Source organism: Parus major, chromosome 1 (genome assembly GCF_001522545.3).
Source record: "Parus major isolate Abel chromosome 1, Parus_major1.1, whole genome shotgun sequence".
Lineage (NCBI taxonomy): Eukaryota > Metazoa > Chordata > Aves > Passeriformes > Paridae > Parus > Parus major.
Genome location: NC_031768.1, coordinates 105,320,347 through 105,346,580, shown reverse-complemented (window position 1 = coordinate 105,346,580; position 26,234 = coordinate 105,320,347). Strand labels below are relative to the sequence as shown.

General features: G+C 37.7%; 1 protein-coding gene across 4 annotated transcripts in view; it reads left to right on the top strand.

Annotated features, from left to right (window-relative positions):
- The window catches only part of ROBO1 (roundabout guidance receptor 1), a 690,100-nt gene that overhangs the window by 332,968 nt on the left and 330,898 nt on the right, over positions 1–26,234 (top strand). For all 4 annotated transcript variants that reach the window (XM_015640442.3, XM_019007725.2, XM_015640439.3 and 1 more), the window contains exon 3: positions 3,686–3,769. In XM_015640442.3, coding sequence (XP_015495928.1) covers positions 3,686–3,769 — 84 coding nt within the window. The remainder of the gene's footprint in view (positions 1–3,685; positions 3,770–26,234) is intronic.

Genomic DNA, 26,234 nt, shown 5'->3' with positions numbered 1-26,234 from the left:
GTCCAAGCAGATGTTTGTTGGGTTTTTCTGGGTTTTTTGTTTGTTTTTTGTTGTTGTGGTTTTTGGGGTTATTTTGTTATTTTTTTAAATATCTTGCCCAACTCAATGAATGGTTGCTCTGGAAATGTCCATGGAAAGAGAGAATGAGATTTTTTTATCATGATAAGAGTGCCTTCCTGTGAAAGAAAAGTGTAGTAGCAATTGCTAAGGGGTAGCTTGATCCTTATTTTTTGTTACTCTAGGCTCACTTTTCAACTTCCTCTTCCCAAATAAACAGCTAAGGGAAAGAAAAAGGAGAGAAGTCCTTTTGACTTCTTCCTGAAGTTTTGCATGCTTACAGATAAAAGTATTTTTTTTCTGTTTAATTTTAGGTTTTTTTGGAGGGGTGCACTATGTTTATTTTTTGGGCTTGTTTGGTTGTTTTTGTCTTTGGGTGGGGTTTTTGTTTGTTTTTTTTCCCACGTAATGAATCAACCAATTACTGCCTAGGCATCTTTTTAAAGCTTACATTTTATTTCAGTGAAAATGGGTTCTTTCTTTTCTGAGAAGCTAAGAAAAAAATATAAACCTTGGTTTAAGTATTTCTTGTCTGACACAGAAATTCAACCAAGATGTCCAACCATATTGGAGAGTTGGGGTTTTTTTTAAGGGAAATGTCTCTCTGTCACTTCTGTGAAACCTCTTAAAGACTGATTATGACATTTCTTTGAGGGATGAGGCACCAGGTTCAGCCTCTGCTTTGACTCAGACTTTCTTTAATTCTTTATATAATTCTTTATATATCAGATGAATTGTTATTGGCTTTATAGTTCATTTGCTTCACATTTTCTGGCATTGTAATAAGTTCAAAAAGTGTAATGAAGTAAAATTGTTTATTATGTTTAAGAGAGCCAAGTTGAAAATTGCCTGATCATACAGCATGGCAGTCATAAGAAATACATCATGTCTTAACATTCAGGACTTTTACTAGCCATTCAACAGAGTGCCTTCACAGCAGTCCTACAGTGAAATGTGTTATTTAAGTCAACACTACTTACCTCTGTGAAGTTTTTACAGACTCCCAGGCAAAGCTGGAACTTCTGATGGAGCTGAAATTAAATTCAGCCCAAGACAGAGGGCAACAGCCCAAAATGTACACTTATTGTTCAATGAAATGTAGTGAGTCATTTTCAGCCAGAGACCTTAATTTATTAGTAGAATATAATTTTCAATATCAGGTGGAAAAGTAGCATTTCTCAAAGAATGAGAGAGTGAAGAGTCTGTGTAGTTTTAGATTGTAAATAACAATTGCATTGTCATCGACAGATATTATGTAAGTATCAGCAGCATCAAAAAGAGACTAATTCCCTCCCTCATTTACTTTTGCTGAGTGATTGGAGCCAAGATTTGAAAGCCTAAATAGCTGCAAGTAATTGTAGCCTGTTTTTTAAAGCTGCTTCTCTCCCAGCCTGTTGGCTTTACTGAATTCACATTTCTGAATTGGAGACCAGTCCTGTTAAAACTCCTAAGGGAGCTTTGCTAGGGGTGTTAGCATTGGTTGGTTGTGAGGTGCTGTGAGGAGGATGGCCCACTGCCTGGAATTCCAGATCTGAGGTGCTATCTTAGCTAAAAAAGTCCAATTCATTGCGCAATTGTATTTTGCACATGACACCAAACGTTACAGTGACACACAGAACACTTCCAATAGCTTTCAGTGTATCTTCTTCCTCCTCAGTCATTTTGAGTAGTGTGTGGTTAAATCTCCTAGAACGCAATCAATCTCTCAGAATGATGATCAGCAGGTTCATTGGTTAAATTTGGTCTGGGCTCCCTGTAGTCAATTATAAACCTTTGCACTAAAAAAGGTAGGCACAGGCTCTGCCACTTAAATGAATAAAAAGTCCCATCCTTCTGTCCTTTACTGCAGTAATTTAAAACTTTGACCCAATCAACCCCTGAATGCAAATGAGTGAGCAATCTGGAGAAACAGAGTGTTGATCCAGTCAATCTACAGCCATTTTCAGAGCAGATTTTAAAGATGTACGTGACATTGGCCATTAGTGAGCCAGCAAAGATGAATGGGCCAATAAACGAACATATTTCACTTCTTTCATCTGCCAAGATGAAACATCATCTTGGTGTTTGGCTGCTTTTTGTTGTTTGGTCTTTTATTTTCTTAATTTGCACGACAGTATTTTGAAAGGCATGCTATCAATCCTTTAATTGACTTTTCTAAAGAATTTTTTTTTTTCCAATAAGTCCCCTTGAGTGGGTTGGTCTTGAGGATTTTGGTTTTCTTGATATCTTTCCTTTATAACTCATTAAAAAGATTTTCATCTTTAAAGATACTGTCTCTAAAATTGCTTAGAAAACAAATGGATAAATGAATGTTTGGCATTGCATTTTAAAAATAATAGTGAGTGAACTAGCAAAATAAAGCATCCAGAAAAAGATAAAAATCCCCTTAAGTTGTTTTTTTTTTCTAGTTTTGTTTCATATATAGTTGCTTTAGGTGTTTTGTGAAAGTTCACAGTAATTTTTAGCAGTGTGGATTTTGTTGAAAATGAAGAGTTATTTTTCAGTCATTATAGAAGTCCAGAATATGTCTGAGAGAGCAAAACATGTCTTTGCAATAATTAATAAATTATCTGACACCTGTCAACAGAGAAAAGAGGAAAAAAACAGCCTATTGTTGTGGAAGTGTTATTTTTGCAAAGACATTTGCTTCTTGAAGTTTTCTTCTGAGCAAAATACTAATTTTCTTTTTAGGTATTATCTGTTGGACAGTGCACTATGAAAAGTAAACTAAAATAGGATTTAAGTCTATTAAACAGTTTTACATTGAGAGTAAAAAGGTGCAGTGATGTGGTCAACAAATTCCTTTGAGTTGTGCTGTTTTGTTTTCAGAGCAACTGAGATGTTTTTTTTTTTGTTTCAAATTATTTAGTTCATTAAGAGTTATATTCTTGATGTTTTGTGGTGTTTTGATCAGCAGTTTATCTTGGAGTCTTAAAACGTGTGTTCATTTCTGTGTTAACTGACCAGCTGCCCTTCCCTTTTTTTTTTCCCCTTGACATTAAAATGGAGGGATTCCTTGCAAGGATGTTTTAGCAGAAAACGCATCTAACCCCGCGGATGCTGAAGTGTTGCCTTTTCACGGAGGGCTCTATCCCTTTCCCCTGCCCCAAAATCCCAGCAGAGGTAGAGCAGCCCCCTCCGCGCTCGCCAAGCCCCAGTGGCCCCCCGCCTCCTCCCCACAAAGAGGTGAAGTCCCCTGGGTCTGTAATTGCCAGGAGATGAAGCGATGATGGGGAGTGATCACAGTCAATAGCTTTGATTAACAATAAGGTGGAAAATTAGCAATGCTAGCATTCAGCTCCCCTGCCTTCCCGTCCCCATATGCTGCCCGCAGCCTGCGCTGCCTGGTTAGCAGGGTGGCCACTGTGGCTGGCTGGCTGCAGAGCGACACTGGGACTGGGCAGAGGGGGACAGTGGGCAGCTTTCTGGGGACCCTGGACAATGCTCCCCACAGTGTCTCTCCGGGCTCCACCACGCAGGCAGGGGAAGGACGAGGTGTGCCGTGCGCTGGCACTGTGGCTCTTGCTGTCATGTGTGGATTTAATTGTGTCTGGACGTGTTGTGATCAAAATGGCAACTACTGTTAGTCCTGTGACCCCATCAGCAGCTCTGGTGTTGTTTCCGACAGACTCCGAAGACCTAGAGAGGGGGAACGACAGCGGGACACCACTCCCCACCTCTGATAACGGCGACAATTCGCTGGGCTACACAGGTAGAGTGCACCTTTCCAAAATATTCCTGACTGCCTCCTTCTGACGCTTTCCATCTGCCATTGCCACCTGTATACGTTCCTTTAATCATCTTTGCTGGCTGCCTCTCTTTCACCATCACCTTCAGAAGTTCAACCCTGTTGGTGCTGTTGGGAAATATTATTGTGTCTTTTAACTAACCGAGATGACTGTCCTTGTGTGTGTGTTAGTACATGTCAATGATTTAAATGTTTAAATTTGCCTTGTTGAGACAATGCACCCATTATTTTCCTTTGAACTGTATATATTAGTGCATGAGGCAATATATAATCTCAAAAAAAATTTTCCAAAGACCAAGGGGATTTTTCCATATGTTTATTTGGATAATTTTTTGCTTTGTTTCTGTTATAAACAAAAGTAAAATACGTTGCAGCAGGGAAGAAAACCCAAATGAGACTAAACTGTGGTTGGAGAAGAGTTTGTTTCATTGACTTCTGCTTTGCATAAACTACAGAAATGTGTCTCTAGGCCAAATAAGAAAAGCCACAGAATAAGCAGCACCATACAGCAGTGATTTCTGAGGAACCCAATCCTGGAACTCCTCTGCAGCCTGAAGTGTTACACAGCTCCAGGAGTCACTGACCACAGCCCAGTCTCAGCTGCACTCATGGGTTTGCATGAACTAGTGGTGGTCCAGTGTGACTCAGATATTCCTAACTAAGACAGTCTTGCAGGGTACAAGAAAAGGACAGGCAGGTATATAAAAGAGAGAGAGCAATTTCTTGTCTATTCATAAAGCTTCAGGTCCTGTTATATGCCACTTACAGTGATTGCAGCTTTCATCACCTGCCCCTCACAATCATCTCTGCATGTGGTTTAAAACCTTGACACATAATTTTATTTCAGTTTAATTTTTTTTTTTAAGCCAAAAAAAATGTAAAGCAATACAAATTTCCCCTCAGTCAAGAGAGATGTCTTTTCAGGAAAACATCACATGAATCCTGCTGCATGTGGATTATTTAGACTTTTCTACATTCTGAATATTCCTATTAATTTTCTTCAAAGTTGTTCCCCTTGCATGCCCCATGTTTGTCACATGTAATTTCTGATGCATGTGGGATCATCATACTGACAAAATATAGCTAGACTTCTGCTTTCAGAAAGCAAGGATGGGAATTATGATCCCTGGTTTTTGTGTTTAAACAGCCACTAACTTACCTGGAATAGCAAGCCAGACCCTTTTAATAATAAACTGGCTTAGTTTTATCTGGAGATGAGCAATTGGCTCCCCTGCAGCCTCCTCTCCCATCCCTGGTCTGGGGCTGGTGCTCTGCAGGCACCTGAGAGCCTCACACCGGCCCACGAGGCAGGAGAGGGGCCCTGTGTGCACCCCAAAAGGCCCCTTAGGCACAAGAGCAACAGGGGTGAGGATTTAGAGGGACACCCCATCATTTTTATCTTTGGAGAGGGGCTGGAGGCTTGACGCAGGCCCTCCCATGACAAGTGTGCTGGGCAGGTGATGACAGGCACAGGGCCAAGGGCTGCAGGCAGTCCTGCTCCAGGATTTAAGGCAAATTGAGAAGTGTTTAAGGCAATACCTCCACCCTGAGCCTGGGGGCTTAGAACAATGTCCCAAACAGAGCACAGATGTCCCTTGTGCATCTGTCCACCCCCCAGGATCCTTGTCCTGTTCCAAGGTGTGCATGAGCAGCTGGACACGCATCCCAGGAAAAGCCTCTGCGGGGTGTTGCAGCTGTTTAACCTCCCTCTCCGGGACTAATGGGGTCATTCAAGAGCACTGACAAAGTCAACCCCTGGTCTAGCAGCTCCCCAGAGGCTCCACTTCTTAACTCTAGGCGGTGTTTTAATAGGGGGTTTTCAAACAGGCACAAAAGTCAGGATCAAGTTAGAGGCAAACACAAGCTGAACAAAAATTAACGCCTAGAAGATGACTGGTCTTGTTTAATTGGAGATTTTGTGGCTCTATTTGACTGAGCACCAAGTGAAGGAAAGACTAAGTTTTTCACATTTAAAGATTTAATGATCCAGTACTTTTTCTCCATTATGTAATAGTAATCAGTAGCACTGTGTGTATATACCTTGGTTTATATGGGAAAGCCCTGAGGAATTTATTAAAATTAGTCCAACAGGTTTCTGTAGTAAGCAGTAAGAGGTTTAAAAAATAATACTCACTGGAATCCAACCTTATTGGTAAAGTTGCCTTTTTTATTCTTTTTTTCATCCTAGCTGTAGGCTAATTTGTATGGAACATACAGGTTTTACAGAAGTATCCTTAGATAATTTTTGTTCTCTCTTACCTTTACATTTTTTTTTCTCCAAAAGGGAAACCATTCCAGAAGCCTTTTTGTACCGAAAATTCTCTCTTTCCTGAAATCCCTTAGATTAATAAGTTCATGATACCTGTACCCAAGGGTGAAATAAAGAGCAGTTTATTTTTCAGTCATGTATCTATCTTCAGGTGGGGCCTGAATGGACAAAACCCATTCAAGTTGATAACTGCTGTCATACCATAGGATTGTACTTTCCTGCTCATACTGAGAGCACTGACACATCTGCAGGGTGCATCTTCCTCCCATTCCACATAAATTAAGCTGCAAGGTATAGAAGCAAAGCATTTGCTTGTATGGGAAGTTTCAGGATTAAAAATTATAACCTTTTTCTACAACTTTTCCTTTCCCTAGATGTTTTTCATGGTGAATACACGCAGCTGTTTTGTACTGTTTTTAAGTGAATGTACACAACTCATAAGGAGGGCTCCAGTGTGTTCTCCTAAAGCTGCCTTTATCACTATTATTTTTTCTCCTAAATCTGGAGATATTTTCCTGTCCATTTAGGTTTTTTGTCTCCACTGTGGATGTGAGCACTTGAGTTGAGAAATAAACTCATTCCAAAGAGTAAACACATCAATTTCAGGGGGGACAAGAGGAGATAATAACCCAAAATGTTTCAGAAAAATTTAAAGTTGCAAATACATTTCAAGGTTATTGCAACAAGGAAATTATGAACTTTATTTGATTTCTCACTATTCTCAGTATGTTATAGGAGTGAACTCTAGATTTTTTAGTAATCATTAGGGCAAAGTGACATCCAGTAGATGTTGCACTTTTTATAGAACATCAGGGTTTTATAATCAAAACAATTATTAATAGTTATTAACTAAGTAGTAGACACTACTGGAGAAGCTTAATATGCATTGATATTAAAGACAATCACTTTCAAAAAGCATTTGTAATGTGCATAGGTAGGGGCTGAATAAACCACAGAATTAAGAAAAGAAGTTCAGCCACTGAGGATCCTGAAGGAGTTTATAAGAAGGTGTTTTTTTTTTCTTGCATATTTAATACCAGGTAAGCACTAAAGAATGAAAAAATGTCTAAAATCTGATGTGACCCCATAGGCAGCGTAGATGCTAGATGTAGCTGGATTGATTCAGCAAGGAATTTGGGTTTAAAACGTTAAGAACTTTTAACTGTATCTCTGTCAGTTTAAAGAAATGAGGTTGGAACATTACCTTGTCTGCATCCTCATGACAGATCAGTTCCACTGTGTCAAGGCCAGGTTGGGAAATAACTGCACAGTGAAGATGTGTAACAGCAAAAATCTAAATAGCTGTTCAAACCACATGCATAAAGAACAGGCCAAATCACAGTGAGATTCAGTAGGATAAAAGAATATGAGTTAGATGCTTGGTGTTGTATTTAATTTGTCCTAAGGAAGACACCCAAATCTCTGTGAAATGCTGCATGAGCACGCTTGCTTCTCTTTGTACAGACTTTAAGGGAACTTCAGATGACTAGCACCAATGTAGATACTTAAAAATGATTGCAAGTAATTTCACATCCCCATCAGCTTGGATTTAAGCTCAGAAAGGAAAACCAGGTGATAGGAGTGAGAGAATATGATGAAATTTAATTTGATCACCGAAGGAAGACAGGGGAATGGAAGATGCAAGTAGGAATTTAGTTCTGTGTCAGCTTTAGACTGGGGAGATGTCAGACCAAGCTACTGTTTAGAGGAAGAATATGGAAAATCACCTGAATAAGATACTGGAAGAACTCAGGTGATAGAAGATATAGGAAAAAAGGCCATAGAAGGAAATGCCTTTAAAAAGATCAGGATTTCCAAGAGAAGGGCTTGTATTTAGTCACTAAATGGAGCAAATGATGTGTTGAGTGAAGTCCCATAGTTCTGGAGAAGATTTTAGAGCCACAACTCTGCAGCAGGGAGCAGGGGAACCTGAAGAATATAGGATAAAACCACGTTGAATAAAGCTACTAAACATATTTCTCTGTTTAATATTTACTGTTAGAGCAGATTTTCAAGAAAAGACTACAGTAATTAATATTTCCACATCAGATATCACATGTGGCGTGCCAGCCTGAATAGTAAAGGTTTCCTGTTGGCTCACAGGCTTCTTTTTTCCTCCCCCAAAATAGTGCAAAGGCAGTAGGTGTCAAGCATGGACCTCAGTTATTTTCCATGTAATCAATGGCTGCAGAGTAATCTCTGAGATTGCATTGTGCTGTGCTATTGAAGTGTGTGCATGCAGGATATCCCAGGAAGTAGCACATTTCCTGTTAAATCAACTGTGACATAAATATTGGGGATCATTTAACAGATCACAGAGTATCGCTTGTGTTACAGAGAGCAGAAAGATGGCTTGTTAAATTAACACTATGTAGTCAAACATTTGCAAGCAAGGATCACCTCACCACTCCCCATTAAGTAGAGTCACAGCTTTGTAAAGGGATATTTCCAAATACTTTTTTATTCCTGGTTTTCTCAGACAACTCTTCCAGTATGCAAAGAAATCCTCTGGTTCCCAACTGAGACCTGAAATTAATCTTCAATTTCCCCTGCCCCTGATTTTAATCATGAAAATATTGTGGTGGTATTCTTTTGTATAACAAAAGATTCCTTTTTTCCTCACATTGCCTTTTTTCTTTACTATTTTGTTGTTATGTCATCAGGAGATTTGTTCTTAGTGGATCCCTGCTTGTCCCACATGAAACACGACAGATTGGCCTTGGAGAGCATTTTAAGAAATAAAAGGGAAATTTCTCTTCATTTTGTGGCCATATCTGAGACTTTTCTTCCTCTAGTCCAGTTATTTTGCATAGGTTAAGCTATGTATTATAGCATGCTTGTTTTGAAAAGTGGTAGTTCAGAAAACTCATTTTCTGAAAAATCATTTTCAAATGATTTTTGAAAAAATAATTTCTTTGACATCAAAGATGAAAATCTACATTATAATACCCTGTGAGAAATAGGAGTATGTTTCACTTTTTTTTAAGATTAGTAGAGGTAGTAAATGTACATACAGATTTTGTGGCTGAGAGGAAGAGGGGAGAGGAGAAAAAGCTGTGATATGCAACAGGATTGGAAATAAAAATGTTGGAAAGAAATATTTTCTATTTGACAATCCTTCTAAATTATCATATTTTAATGTAAGTTAGTGTAATTTTAGTGTAAGTTAGAAAGCAAGATCAGTATGGAGGGAAAAAACAAACAACAGAAGCAGTTTGGCTAATGGGCTGCAAAAAGTGATGGACAAAGGTGTAGGATGCAGAGTGTGGATACTTTTGGTTTGGAAGAGGCTGTAATTTCAGATGGGAAGCAGGTAGCTAGCAATGTCTGAGCAAAACAAAATCTTATTTGCATGCAGGAATTCCATGTTAGCTATTGGCACGTTTCATATTGCACTGCATTCATTGTGGCAACCACCTGTAGAGAAAAACAAACACTTGTTTGCACTGCAGAACCAGCAGACATCTAACAGGGCTGAATGAACCACTAGATCAAATAGCAGCAACATTAATTTTTAATTTTAAATTTTAATTTTAAATTTTAATTTTAAATTTTAATTTTAAATTTTTATGTTTTAAATTCTTTTTTACAGTTACAGAATCCTTATTGCTAGTGGTAATACACAGTAGACTTCAGCTGGACATTTACATCTCAGGATATGAACAAAGCTTGCAGTTAAAACCCTTTTCCCAGTCTTTCTCTTTAAAACTTGTTAACTGAGCAAGTGTGCTCCGTTGAGGATGAACAGAAAGACCAGGATACCAATTTTCCAGTTTTCCAAAGTTACTTCTTAAAGTACATCTGCACTCTAAATCCAGGAGCAGATGGGTACTGTTATGCCTATTTAAAAAAAAAGGAAAAAAAATCCCCTGCTCTTGTCTAAAATTCCCTGCTCTTGTCTATCAGCAAAGCTCTCTGTTCCCCATGTCAATCTAAACTGTCAGAAAAGTCTTTTCAGTTTTATCCTTCTCTTTGCAAGCAGCCTTCTGACACAGATACTGAGGATTTGTTTTAATATGTATTAAAATATAGATGTAAATTTAACACAAATCAATAGGATTGCCTGTCAATGAGGGCAGGCAACACTGATATTAATGCAATAATAATTTAATCAAAGCTCATATTAGCAATATTGGAGCAAAAGTGCTCCCACTTACATAAATCTTACACTGCCAATTTTTATGAAAAAGTTAATAGACCTCCTCTGAATATTGTGTTATACTTCAAGGCAGAGCTTTTATTAAAACAGAAAGCATGGCAATGTCCTATGTTTCTCAGACATTGAGGGCCAAAATATTGTGTGAAGAATTTGACTAATACTGACTTCAGCAGCAGTAAATGCCTCTGTATAGTTGGGGTGCGAAGAATTTTTCTAAACCACCATATCTCAGGAGGATTGAGCTTGAGAAGGTGCTATTAAAAAAGAGCTATTAAAATAGTTAGGGAATAGAAAGTTTATTTTAATGGAGGCCTTAATGAAAGGGAGATGGGACTGCAGTTATTGCCAGCCTTGTGATTTTGGAGTACAAATAGGGAAAAAGCACATTTTTACTTTTTCAACTTGGAGAAATCCAGTTATTGATGAATAGCATATCTTCAAACAGTACTCAGAATCTGGGCTTTTATATTAGGGGATTCTAAGCTTTTATCCATGTTACCACTCTACAAAAGATGAAGCAGTTAAAAAATGGGCTTTAGTTAATTTAGGGTAGAAATCAGGAGGTGATACAGGAGCAGATTCTAGAGCACCTCTCAGCCAGAAGTTTGAAATCTCCTTTCCAAATACTTAAATTTGTGATAGGCTATGAGAGGCTGTGCATGCTCGATTTGATTCCCCAGGATGAGCATTTTAATCTTGAGTTCATGTGTTCCTAATTAATTATAAGACAAGTAAAATCAAAATAAAATGCATTCACAGCATATTATAGTTTCTCTTTTCCATTTGGGCTGTCACAGACAGGAACCCCTGGAGTTGATGAGAGGCTTTCTGCTGAGGGCCTCCTAGCAAGAGCAAAGACAGAGCAAATTACCCTCAGACACTGCTGTCAGTTCAGTGAATTAAGTATGCAAAGCAATTTGTGAAGATGTTCTGAAGTGCAAATTTCTGCCACTAGGTCAAAAGAGTATGAATTATCACAGGATGAGCAAGGTAAGAGGACATCATTCCCCATCTTCATCAGGGTGTTAAACAAGTTAGTCTTTGATTTTAGCCAGGCAAATTGTTTTATTTAAAGAAGCAGGAAGTTAGTAATGCAGATGATTACATTAAATGCATAGCAGTGAAATGCCCTGCATAGATGAGAACATGAATTTATTGTGTCTACAATAAATTTTTTCCTGTACTACCCACTTTCATGGGTAGTACAGGAAAAAAAAATGTTGAAATGCATTTTCTATAATTTAGATATTAGCATTTTTGGATATTTATCATAATAATTACAATATAGGATCATGGATGTCCAGGCTAATTCAGGTTGCAAGCAGTGATTGGAGGACTCATTCCAACCTGCTAAATAAGCAGTGTCAGGTATGAGTCTGGTCAGGGCCTCACCCAGTTAGGTCTGGAAAACTTCCAAGGACAGAGCTGGCACAGCCTCCTTGGGCAGCCTCCACTGGCTGCCTATCCTCATAGAGAAAAAAAATAATTCTCTTGTTCAGTTTGAACCTCTCTTGCTTTGGCTTATGCCTGTTGCCTGTCTCCCTGCCACAGACCACTGTGAGGAGCATGTCTCCATCTGTCAGTAGGGGCAGGGAGGCTGCACTGTGGCTCTTCAGTCCCCCTGTGATTGCCTCTTGCCCAGGCTGAACAAGCCCTGGCTCCTCATCCTCCCAGCAAGTGCTCCAGCCCTGAGTGTCCTGCTTGGCCCTCTGTTGAGCTCAGCCCAGTTTGCCCATGACTTTATTGGGAGGCCACTAAAGGCTGAGCTTGCTGCTGGCCCAGAGCCCCAGTGCCCTCCCAGCAGAGCTGCTTCCCAGCCTGTATGGATGCAAGGGCTCCTTCCTGCCTCCTCTCTACAGCAGGACTTTGCACCTGTCCTTGTTAAATGTCATTAGGCTCCTGTGGGGCCCTTCCTCCAGCCTGGCTCCCTGCAGGTGGCAGCCCTGCTGTTGGACATGTGCACTGGCTCCCCCAGCTTGGTTCTGCCTGTCAGCATGAGGGAAGTGCCTTCACTCCCCTCCTCCAGGTGACCTATCAGGACCTTAAGCAGGCCATGTCCCAGGACAGACAGACATGGAGGTCCCTCTTTCCTCACAGGTAGGCTGCAGCCCACCAACCCTTAACTTTTGAGGCAGTGTATCACCAAGAGTTTGCTCATCTGGTGATTCACCCACCCAGACATTTACATCCCTGACTGGATACAGGAATTCTGTGGGAGACGGTGCTGAACCCAGTTAGACATGGGAGTCTAAAAACACAAATAGTATATCGATTTAGGATTTAGGATTTCCCATCAAAACTGATCTCTGTTTGCACAGTTTTTAACTGCAGCTCTTTTCCCAGAGTTACTACATTAACATCTGTGAGCAGAGCCATGGATATTTCTGTCAGGCCCCTCTGGAAGTGCTGCCAGCCATTTCTTTTCAGTGCTTTGTGTGTGTATGTGATTCTTGTGTGCTGCTTATCCATAAACCCTAACAAGTTGAACCACCACCTACTAGTGTTAAAACATTGTAGAGAGCTTTTTAGAACGAACTGTATTGATTTTCAGTGACCCTTGTATAAGGAGGGAGATGTTTTTCTGTGTTACAATTTACTGGAGAACATATTATTTATAGGGCTTTTGTCTAATACTTCCTAAAAGGCAGTGAAAAAGCTACTACTAAAATTCAGTGCTGCTTTCCAGAAAATGCCAAGTTATTTTTCACTCCTAAACACAGGCAGAACACTGTTGTTTTGTTTTTTTTTTTAACTGTGAGTACTTTGAAATAATCTCTCCCAAACCACTGGTGTTTTTTATTAGATTCTCTGCATCTGCTTAGACTCTTCCTTTTCTTCCCATCAGATGGCCCTTGTGAGGTAATAAGATCCAGTTGCTTCATCCTCCTTCCTTTTTCTTTAATTTTATTTCCTTGATTCCATGGTTTGTTTCTGAATAACCATCAGGGAAAGGGTTGCATTTTGGTTAACTTGGAATAGAGTAACCAGGCCACTCATACATTCATAACTTAACCACTCAAAAAAAAAAAAAAAACACTGAAAAACCATTATTCTGTATTTATTTCTATCTAATTTTCAGCAGAACAAATTTCTCTGTCTTGTTTCTGGAGTACTGCAAAAACAAATATAAAATTTTGCTTTTTCTGTTAGAAGTACTGCCCAAGGGAGACCAGTTCACTTTTCAGTAGATTTAAACTTTTGATAACAAAGTATAATTTCTTCCATTTCAGCAAGGTAGTTTACTAGTGCTCTGGTGTCTAATGAGGCCTTTCATCATTTCATATGTAGATTATTTTTTGATTAAAAACAAGTGGATGTTATTGCAGTCTTTCCATCAAAGGAAGCTATAAGCTTTGACAGGAAGCTCAAGATAAATAAAAGAGAAGCTAAAAGGAACTTATTGATCAAGTGATTACAAAGTTAGTGTTCCGGATTTCTTCCAAAACCTCAAAAGGCAAATTTAGCATAAAAGTCTGGTGGGAAGGAAGATGCCTGTTCCACTTGGAAAAACTCCTGTGCAGTGTTCAAGTATTGCAGAGTTTATAGACCATTTTTATTGGACAGTAAGTACATCACAGGGGGCTGAAAATTGCTTTAGGGTTATTTTTCCTTTGAAATTTCAGCTGTTTAATTACAACATCCAGACCATTATGGATGGATCAAATAGGAAATTTATCTGTGAAATATACTGTAGAAATCTGTGGGAATACTGTGGTTACTGTTGTACAATATGCACTCAAATGATTTTCAGTTCTTGAGCACACAGTATCACCCATAAGTTGACTGGATTTTTATGCAAAATTTAGATGCATACATATAAGTACTTCTGTTTCTGTCTTTGTTAAGAATTAATAAAATTATATCCAGAACAAGATAAAAAAAACCAAACAAACAGATATTATGCAACAAATAATTAAATAAACCCTCTGTAAAAAGTAAATGAAATTTTAGAAGAGAGCAGATGTAGACATCACACTCAGCATTTGATACACACTCATGTACTTGGAGGGCTTTGGAAGAACTGAAGGTTTGGGGGAAAAAATGAAATTCTCATTAATCACAGTGTTTTGATTTTTCACTTTTTCATGTGAGCATGGCTGAGCCCTGGCAGAGGTTTCCCAGAGAGGCTGTGGGATTTCCATCCTGGCAGATAATCAACCAAGCACCTGGGCATTGTCCTGGGCACCCAGCTATAGGTGGCCCTGCTTGAGAAGAGGGACTGGACAAGATCAGCTCTGCAGGTCCCTACCAAGCTCAAGCAGTCCGTGATCCTATAATGTGAAAAACTTCCACAAAAAGGAAGCTTTGTAGATTTTAACCTATCTGGAAATAACTATTGTCATGGCTGAAAATGCTCCTTGAAAATCGAAAACTTATAAGATGTGAGGAACAACAAGATTGCTTGTCTGTCCATAAAGTCCAGAATGCAGAGGTATTTTCTTTCCAGAAAAAGATAGAAAACATCACCAAAATTAGCAGCTGTTTGCTCTTCCTTCCAGGGGCACAAGCATGAGTTGTCGAGCCCTGTTATTGAGAGGGATGTTCTATTGCCATGCTAATATGTAGGAATATGCCTCTATAGTTCATGTGCTTTATAAACTAATCAATTTATACATAAATTCAATATGTCAGTTGCAGGCTTATCCACCTGTATACACACAAGTGTTTCAGGATAGCTTGTCTCTGTGTTTTTGTGCTTACCTAACATGCTGAATATCGATCCAAAGCAAGGCAGCTACAAATACCAAGAGAGTAGGGTCTCAGAGGAGAACAGAATAGAGAGGATAAATTACTCATTTCTATTTTAAACCCACATGACTGTAAATATAATACTTAGAAAGAAGATACCTGTTGAGATCTCCTTCTTATCTGGGTCTATAAAAGTTCTCTGAAGAGTGAACAGATCTAGTTTTCAAATCCGAATAATTAAATCTTTTGTAATACCCATATGGCCTTTTTATGTATTTCCTACTTATTTTGTTGGGAAATGGCCTTGTATTAAGGTTAAGGTCTTTTTGTAGCTGCAGATGCTCTTAAAAATCTGCTGTCCAGAAGCTGAACTGAGATAAAGAAAAAGAGTCACGACACAGTTATTTTGGCAGCCTGATCAAAGCAGGGAGGCTGTATTTAGGCAGACAAGTGCATCAAAGGGATGCAGTTTGAAAAGGCTGAGTTAGCATTCCCAAAACAGTGTCCCTGTGATATGCTCTGCACTGCTGCTGCCAGAGCACACAGCGCTAGGAAGTGTTGTACATCCGTCAGGACACAGCTTGAACCGAATATAGTGAGAAATTATGATTCACTACAACCTCTTGTTGCTTAAATTAATTTCCCTCTAGCCATAGCACATCTGTTCATGGTAGATCTACAGCTGAATTATTTCAGCAAGCAGTGGATTCGGTAAATACCATCCATGGGAAGATTTTTTTAAAAAAAAATAAAATTACTTAAAACTGACTTAAGAGAATGAGTCTAATTAGAACAACAAAGTGTCCTAAGTCCTCTAGCAGCTTCTCAAATGTAGTTTCTTTCTTTTTTTACCATGACAGTGGAAAGCCCTGTCCTATGAGGTAAGGAGTTTTTAGTTTGCTTATTTATTTGTCTTTTCCAGTAGGATAACAAGCATTCAGGGCTGTATTAGAGCACTCAAATAGTCAGGACAATAACTGGGATTATACCCATCCTCTTGTAAAATAACCTGCAGCTCAGAATAAAGTGAAATATCCCATATAAGTGGAATCTTATATTTATTTTTGTCTTACACAGAAATCAGAGATTGAAGCACTGCAAATACCCACTGGCCACTTGTAATGGAGCAGAAGTGAAGAAGAGCTTGAGTGATTAGCTGGTGTTTTCCTTGTAAATGAGCTCCTTACAAATTATTTAGTCAGCATTTCCTTCTGAGGCAGTGATTTGGCTTCTTAGTTCCATTGTGAGAATAGAAGGAAAACAAGAGTATGGGGCTGAAACTGTAGGACTGGAATAGCTTGAATGTTTTCCATACTTTTTTTTTGTATTTCATAGAAGTGCACTTAGAGAAGCTACTAAGACTCATGGCATGACAAATATTGTATGTACCTGTCTGATTTACAGGTTTCTTTATATATATTTTCAGAACACACTGGCCTATAAAAAACAGGAATTGTGGATGCCCCATCCCTGGAAGTGCTCAAGGGCAGGTTGGATGGGCTTTTTGAGCAGCCTGGTATAGTGGAAGGTGTCCCTGCCCACGTCATGGGATTGGATTTTATGATGCTGATCTTTAAAGTGCCTTCAAACCCAAATCCTTCTATGACTGTTTTTATAAATCAAGCTGATACACAAGCCATAATCTGACTTGGATTTTTTATAACATTCAGTGACATTGCTCAAAACAAAGCCCAGAGGGACTTCTTTTTTATTTAGCTGGAGATGACTACTTCATTCCAGCATACATAAAACCTACCAAAATTCAAATACCTGCATGGTATTTGAATATCTTTTGCTCCCAACAGAGTTAAATAACAATTGCTTTAGAAGAAATGACAAGAATTGCTATTCTCATGTCCTCTCTTTGCACCATTATTAAGAACATCTAACTCTGCTTTATCTAGATAATATTTTGTTTATAAACGTCAATATTTTTTTAAGAGAGAGTTAAGTAGGAAATTAATCTTACAAGGTATGTTAAAATCTCCCAGGGTTGCCTGATGATTCCATTTGGAGCGACACCAAGGGTGTGAGTTACCATATGAATGGTTTCTTGTCTTTTCAAGCTCTAAATAGCTTAAGGCTCACTAAGTATACTTGTGCTGGGACTACCTTAACAACAGCAAACACCAGAACATATTTTAGATGGTCAGCACAGAAGAACTAGGTCAGGGACCTTCAGGGATTTCATCAAAAAGTTAGCAAACCTAGCAGCACACCTTGAGCACCAATCACTGAGGCTAACGAGACCTCATTTAAATAGTTTTTCAGGGAATTAGAAAAGATCACCTTCTTTTGGGAAATGGAATCTTAGTCTGAGTCATCTAGTAGTAGATCTTCTCTATTTTTTATTTTTTTTAAACAGATATACTCCTTTACCTGTGCAAGGATATTAGATTAATAGACATGCATAAAATATGCTGCCATTAGCACAATAAACTTTACTTTCATGAGACAGAAATGGAAAAAAAATCTCAACAGCAGATGCATTTTCTTTAAAATGGAGTCTATTAATTTATCATATTAGCTATTAAATGAAAACAATAACACACCTTATTTTCCTTTCCAAATCAATGAATTCCTTGATAAAGAACATTCAGAAAATAAACTGAGTGAAGAAAAAGTACATTATCTATGAAGTTAAGATTATAACAATTTATACATTTCATTATCAAGGGTTTTAAATGTAAGGGTAAAGTACAATTTATAAACATATAAATATATATATGGAAGACATTAACTCAATTTGATATAATTTAGTAAATAAAATATGAAGATTTTATTTGTCTTGATTTTAAATGCAATAAACAGATCTACCACATATATATTCTTTAAAATAGTTCCTCTGAAGCTGATCTTTCAGTGTTTTAACATTGGAAGGTCTTTTAGCAAAACCAAAGGATGCAAAAAAATTAGGCCAGCATGGCTTCATGTTTATATAATCTAAGAATTATTTCTTATGTGTGCTCTTTCTAATTTAAATTATGGGCAACACAAGTATCTCTTCTGGTAGAGAAACTAAATAGTTAAATAATAAAATATTCAACTAAGAAGCCAAGAACAGTGCCACAGAATAAAAGCAGTAAGCAGTAGCTTTGTGCCATTATGAAATTGTTTTTATTTTCAATGTGTCCTTTCACATACAGGCAAGAATCATAAGGGATTTGAAACAATTAAATTTCTTTTAAGGAATGACTGTCTAAAGACAGCCTGGGATTGTAATACTAAAATAGTAGAAATTAACTGTACTGCTACACTCTAACTACATTTCACAGCTTTATGTTCCCCAAAGGTGCCTGGTGTGTGTGTTTTGTTCAGTCCATCTGTGATTGATAGACACAAGTTCCTCATGGCTACCAAATCAAGCATAATACCTTTTTGTTACACATTGCATGGCTCTCAGTGTGATAGGATGGAAAATTCTAATTCACTGAAGAGATTTTACTGTAATGCCTGATATATATCAGAAATCTCTTTCAAAAGCCTGTTCAGGATATTCAGAATTTTATGTGGTAGCTCCATATCATTAATTTTCTTAAATGATCTCCCCAGAGGTTTTCATTGTGTTCAAGTGAGTGGAGTATTAAAGGGTTGGTATTAATAGCTGCCACTTATAAAATAAGAATACAAGGATTTCTCAATAAAATCCTGGGGCTTTCTTTTTTTATCAAGCAGTTGAAAAAAAATAGAATGCTGAATACAAGGATATAGTTTTTTTGTTACATCTTTGGGAAATTGTTATGATTTCTATGAAATGCCAGTAGATGAAGCATTATTTTGGCAAAAGTTGTTATGTGGCATCCAAATCTCATTAAAGACCCCCTTTGGCATGGTTAAATTTAGTTAGATTGGGCCTGTAGATCTTTGCCAAGTGCTGTCTTGAATTATTCCATACTAAATGCTGCATGTGTGTTACTGAATGCCATGGTCCCATTTACATTGATTATTCTAACCTATACAGTTTCAAATGAATTCACAATTGTTTATGGAGATGTGGTTCAGTTCCAAGTGGCCAGAAATTCAGGAATTGCTTTTGATTACCAGGCCTTTACTCAGTACTGCTCAAAGGAAGGGTTAAGTCTTACAAAGATTTATATGGATCCATGCCCAAAATTCCATCTAACTATGGATCTGACCTCTGCAAACTCCACACCGCTCTCTCAAATCTACTCTATAGCAAGACTGGCAGAAATAGATCTAGCTGGATTTAAATCAATAGGAATTTTACCAAGATAGGTATGCAAATAAAAGAGTAATTAGTTGTCTGACTGAAGTGGTGAACACCTTGTGCAATCTGCAGCTCCCAGTTCTCTACTCCTTTAGCAACCTCTGAGGGTAGGGAGGAATGAATGCCCAGCAGTCTGTTCAGCTGGTAAACTCTAACATTTTTGTCTTAGAATAAATAAGGTTTCTCCTCTTAAAATAGGGGCATTCGTTAGGAAAAAGAATAAAAATAAGGAAGGCAAATTAGAAAGACCTAGATAAATAACCTCTGTGCAAGGTGAATAAGGTTTTAGAGTAGTTAATTTTCACACATCCTCTATATTACAAGACAGATACATGTATTATTGGTCCAGAACACTAAACAAATGAAGCTGGAGACTAAACCATGTAGAATTTCACAGATGATTGCATTACAGAAATACATTTCCATTGATGAACAGTAAACATAAACAGAAATCAATAATGAAGTGAATATTGTTCCTTTGTATGTCAGAATGAGTGGATTTATATTTGGTTTGAGCATTGACAGTGTTACAGTGGATGGAGAAATTCCTGGATATTTATATTAAAAATTTAAAAAATTATGTTCATAGATAACCACATAAAATGTTAAGACAAATACATGAAGTTTCCCAAGTAACCTTTGTTTAGAACTCAGAGAATAGAACATTTCCTGATATAGCATCAGACAGAATCAACAGAAACCAAGAATAAGCTTCTCAAGTGAAGCAAACATCAGAAAAATTCTGTCCTTATAGGCTTCAACAAGCTCCTGGCAATCTAGTGATAAGTTTTATACAGTAGCAGATATAGAAAGGTGTACAGAAAGGAGCTTTACATTCTGTCTCTGGAATACTCTCTCTTGGGTTCTGCTTAAATAAGAGTGATCTCTGCAAGCAATGAATCACAGGGGTTCATAAGGAGGTTGTGTTTCACAATTTAATTTGATTTCCATTTTTTTCTGACTTTATGATCTGTATAATTCCAACTGAATAGGAAAAACACTCATATTCCTCCTTCTGAAGAAAAACCTCATTTAAGATGATGGTTGCAATTGTTGCACATTGGAGTAAATAGAATATAAATGAAAGGAAAATATTTATTAAAGGTACATTACATTTTGTTATATGACAGAGTGTTTGTTTAGAAAGCACAGATAAGTAATGAAAATAGAATAAGTGCTTGGAGTCATTATATACTGTAAATCCCAAGGCCTCCCTAATACTGTTCTGCAGCCTTTTCTAGTAAATCTCTGTTTCTGTTAAAAATCAGAGGAAGAGCATCAGGAGCTGCTTCTGTACAGAACATAAACCATAATAACCAGACATTTTTGAGTCAATAAAATTTTTATGATGGCATGTTAAGTAGCAAAGAAAAAAGGGAATGTTGACTTGCCTCAAAGGTAGAATAATATATAAAAATAATGCAAATATTTTACATTTAAGGCCAAAATCCTTCCTTATTTTTCTGCATTTTTATGTGAACAAAATTTTTGTGATTGCAGTCCTGCTTTTCACATTTGAATGTCAACTAAATTTGACAGAGGAGGAAGATCCTGTTTTGTTCTTTTCCTCCAGAAGGCAGGTCCCATTCTGTTTGTATTGCTTGACAAAAAACCAGATCTGTACATGCAGGCTGCCTTCAAGCACAGACTGACTCTTGGCCAGACAGCATCTCCAAAATGATAAAAGGGACACACAGGAGGGAGCTGAGTGTTTTGATGGGCAAGGAGAACTGTGGGGTGAGGGTGTATTACACCTTGCACAACGTAGAAAGCACAACAGGAGCCAGCACCAAATTGTGGCAATGTGAATGCTGGGAGAAGAAGGCAAGAGGCAAATTCTTAGGAAACCACACCTTATTGATCTGGTTGTTCAGGAAGACATTTGTTCTCATACCATGAGCTGTCATGTATTATTCATGGTCAATAGCACTGGGCAATTAGTGCATAATTTGAAAGAAAGCTGAAGTTATCATCATATTAAGGAAAGTAATTTATCCATTCTCAGTATTAGGGACTGGTTTTTTTTTTCAGGAGCATTATATTACTCTCTGTAAATATTGTATTTGCTTATTTACCTGTGAAGCAGGTAAATAGACAAAACATCAGGAATAATGCTCTCAGTATAGTGTTGTTTCTTACTGGGGGTAAGCACATCTATCTAAAATACTTCCACTGTCTGGAATTGCTTTGCCACAGCACAGCCTCAGTTACTCAGAAAGCTCTCTCACTTTAAAGCACTAGGGAGTAAATTGCCCACACGTGATCTTTGTTCAAGCACAGGGTCTGTCACACAGTTTCCTCCTCTCCTTGACATATTTACAAACCTTGGCAGGCCTACCAAAATTTTTTGGCTTGTACCACTGGATTCTTGTAGCTGAAGGATGAAAGGTGGTGATGGAATTGCCATTGTTACCCTTCTTGCCTCTCAAGCTGCCTGCCAAGCCCAGGAATACTACAGATCTCACTATGAACAGATCTTTTAAAATGCACTGACTTGAGAAACGAGCTAATGGCAGTGTGGAAAATCAAGGTGAAGCTGACACTTCACTTGTGAGTGGGCATCACTGCCCTGACATGTTGCACACAGCACACACGCTGTCCCCACCACAGAAGCCATCTGTTGGGATGGCTTTGTGCCTGCACTCAGCCCATAAGATCTTTGTCCCTCCAGCATGGGTGCCAACAACAATAGACATGCTCAGGGAACCAGTGCAACCCTGTGAGAAACCTCTCATCACGTAGGAAGCCCTTCCCTGTGCTGGCATTGAAGCATTGGTACCACATGCTTCTCTTCAGTTGTTAACAGCCTCTAATTAGCAGTAGTCATATTCTGAACCTCATTTGTCAGATTGTATCTTGGCTAAGCATTCAGCACACTCAGAAATAGAACTGTTGGAAATATTGTAAAATTGTCTTCTTAAGAGCATCATGTTGCACTTGGCTGAAAGTAAGCTTTTGGGTCTTACTGTGATATAAATTGAACATGATATTCTTTTCCTGTGAGAACAAATCTTTGAATATGAAGTTCAAAAACTGTGAAAAATATATTAGTAATAAAAAAATGGTCAGTTTCAATTTTTTGTGTTGCTTTAGTCTGAAAGGGAGCAAGAACCAATAAAAGAAATAAGCCTGGCAGCAGGACCCTAGACTTCAAAGCTTCAGTTCCAGATAAAAGTCTAATGAAAAAAAAAAATCTCTTGCACAGTGATGAAGCTTCATCCCTTACACGAAGACAGAAAATCCTATTATTGAGCACCGTTCTTCAAGTGGATGTGGAGAACTGCCAATTAACTACCTCTGCTAAGTGATAGACAACCTCCCTGATTGCCTTGAGAGCATGCCTGTCCTGATGAGTAGCAGTAATGCCTGATTTCTGGGGTAGATTTGCTCTTAGAGCCTCTTTGAAGGTCCCAGCATCCCCCACGCAGACGTGATCCTCATTTGGAGCCCGATTTGCATTTCAGCACCTCAGCTCACACCTCATACTTCAGGGATGAGGACTGGATGAGCAAGGTCAAAGAGGAGGCAGACAGTCTGCAACTCGACTTAAGCAAAAGGGCTTGTTTTACACAAAGTACATGAGGGAAATTTTCTGTCTTCTTTCAGTGTAAGTGCAGAGCTCAGTCATGTTTCCTGTTCTGCAGTGTTCATGGGGGTTTTTCTCATTTATTTAACGGCCATACTTGCATCCTACTCTCTTCTCTACTGCAGTAAAGTTTATATTCTGAGGGGCTAAAACACTTAAACTTCTTCCCAAACTGACTTCTAGACATATATTTCTGGGTTTGATTTATTTATCAGTATAGCAGGCTTCCAAACTGTATTTTACAGGATTTTAAAAATAATTTTAATCACTAAAATGTTACAGAGAAGCAAATTTTGCTTGTCATTACTCATTGTTACTCATTTAGATTAAAAAGATCTAGTCTAACTGCTTAATTTATCAAAATCATATAAAAGACCTAACTTGAAGATACATTTGAACAATTTAAAAGATTCTAGGCCATTTCTACAGCTTTTCCTTGCTTGTATAACATTAGAGGCAGTAGTGAAATGAGATTTTAGCTGGTCAATCAACCTTGCTCGCAAATGCAGCAGCAGGAAGAAATTAGGTATCACTTCCTAAAAAATTCTATATGTTTTTCACAGAAAGTGGTATTAGTATCTGTCTATCTGATTTTTCTACTTTGCACAAGAGATCAAAGGAAATAGAGCAAAAAGTAATAGATGCTATAGAGACTGTGAGGAAGACTGCCAGGATGAAGATCTTGAACCTGTTCTTCTCCTGTGCTGACATCTGGCATCTCTGCTCCAAGCTGGGACAACCAGCATGCTTTGGGGACAAAAGATTTTTATGATTTATCATGAAACAGACAACCATGAGGAGGAGGATGTTACACCAAAATCACTTTATAACAGTGTGCAGTTCCATTGTGTGATGAAGTAGCTGTGCAAGCTTGACTACTGTAGGAGAAAGGAATGGAAATTCTGGCTTTAACACCAAATGCATTATATTTAATGTTATCCCTAATGCATGGGGGAAATAGAGCTTGTATAGAAGTTTAGTAAACATGGGAGTGTATATATCAAAACATCTTTTTCCATACAAATAAATAATTTGTAGCAAAGGAGCTAATTATTCCTTGCTGACTTAACTTCCCTTCTGCTCAATATTGTAGATGATATGAATCAAATAGAAACTTCCTAGTTCATGTCTGGCACAGGGAAGCACTTTCATTCCTACATTTAAATCAGCTGTATATTCATCACACCCTTTTACAGGAAAATAGATATGGACTTGCAAAATGGAACTAGAATCCTAGAATATTTGAGAAGATTTTGGATGTGCAGTGTAGGGATTAGAGCTCAAGTGAAACACTCCAGTCACTCACAAAAAATCTAAGAGCTGCATAATAAATACATTTAGGGCCATTTGAAAAGAAGGACAGAAATTGGATTCCTATTTAACAGTAGAGTCTCCCAAGAGCTCTGAACAGTACTCCATTACTCATTTGCAAAAGCAATGAAAACATTAATTGACCTCTTGATTAGTATTTAAATAATAAATACCACAGTGGATTAATGCACTGGCCTTTTACCTCGAAGACATAGTTTAAAACTGACTTGACAAAAAAATCAATTTAATTACACGATACTAAAATTGCAAGTGCCAATAGGTGAGAATTTCCATGAGCACGAGGCCACACATCACATAATCATGCCAAATTGGAATTTATTCAGTGCTTTCTTTTTATTTTTTCTTTTTTTATTTTTAATGAATGCATGTGTGGTGTGTGGTGAAAGAAAGCAGGCTGCCACCTGCCACAGAAATCTCCCACAGAGCAGCTCCCATCCTTGTGAACTAAAATATTTGGTTTAAATGCTAGAAACCTGAAAACTGACACAGTTCCATTGTCACATTCAGCTAATTAAAACGGACACATTATTAAAAAATATCAAATGGTTTCTGTAAAGATTATGTTTTGTGGAATAACTGCACATATATCTGTGGAAAATGAACTCAGATTTTTAGTTTTTGGAACAGCTACATGAAAACTTGATGTTAACCAAGTCAATGGAGTCTGGAGGGTCTTGTTTATATTAAATTAGTTAATGCAAGGCTTTTCTTATGACTTTGACAGCTGGGAAATATCATAAACTGCTCTTAGTAGGGTTCTACCCTAAGGAGTGGAAATCTCATGAGGTCATTTATTCCTCTGAGTTTTCTTTTATCTTAGTCTGAAAACAGCTGGCCAAAACAGATCAGGAGAAGAGTCTGTGTCCCCATTTGGGTGTGTCCCAAAAGAAAAATCCTTAGGGCAGATTCTGGCATTTAACATTTCCCATGAGTACATCTAGACACATGCTATGTTCTAGGGAAATTAGGTCTGAAATCTGCCCCCCATAGTGTGATGTGATACAATTTTTGGCTTAGAGCAGTTAACAAAAAGCAGTTTCTTCACAATCATTCATTAATTGTGTGGGATAAATAGTACTGGCTGTCCTGATATGAATATGATATGATATGAATGTGAGTTTGCTGTAGAATGTAGTAGATAATCCTAAATTTTGGAAATATAGTAGTTGGAATTTTTTTCAACTTTGATTTATCCAGAACTAGATTATTTTCTGAAAAGATGTGCTCCTCATTTATGCATATCTATTTTTGATGAGTACAGTTAAAATATTATTATGTCAGAATGAAATTTTCTTGCAACCCTATTTTAAACAAGATTGAGTTTTCAGAAAGAGTTTTCCTTCACTGCTCTTCATTCTTAGCTGTCTCAAAGATTAGGAACTCTATAGAGGAAGAATCAGAACTGTTCATTTTGTAGAAAACATAAAACAGCTTTTTATAATGTGTCATTTTATGTCTTCTTTACACTTTGGAAGTCTTGTTAACAGTTTTGGTTGGCTGTGGACTCCTGAGAAACTAAGTATTGTTTCTGTTTCTCATACTTTAAAGGTATGTCATAAATCCATGGAAGAAGGTTGTTTTGTGGCAGTTTTGTTTTGATTTGTTTTGTTGGTTTTTTTAAAAAAATTATTTTATTGAAAAGTAAGAAACAGAAGGTCTACTTTGAAAAGATGGACCTTGTTAAATTCTGCAACTCATCTATTTTATACTTCACACAAATCCTTCCTTGTGCTCTGTATGTCATAGCAGTTTGTTCACTGACATATTCTTCCTTCAGTTTGACCCAGAAGACATAATCTAGCCATGAAAGCTCCATCTGCTTTGTATGATGCACTTAATGGTACTCAAGAAAATTATTTAGATACAATGTGTAAATTAGTGTTGAAATGCTGTATTTTAATTTTATTCAATTGACACATTTTAGCATTAACCCTTTAGGCACACTGTAATTGCAAGTCATGTAGGTGCATAGCTATGAGTGTCTGAATAATCTTAATTTACTTAGAGGTGTGCTGAAGTTCTGAAGATGTGACTAGTCAGAAAATTTAAAAGGTGAAGCAGTAGTTCACCATAGCACCAATTCCCATGTACAATTTGAACCATACAAATGAAATCAATCCATTCATGCACTTTAGTATATTGATCATTTGGAAAGAGTTTTCTGGG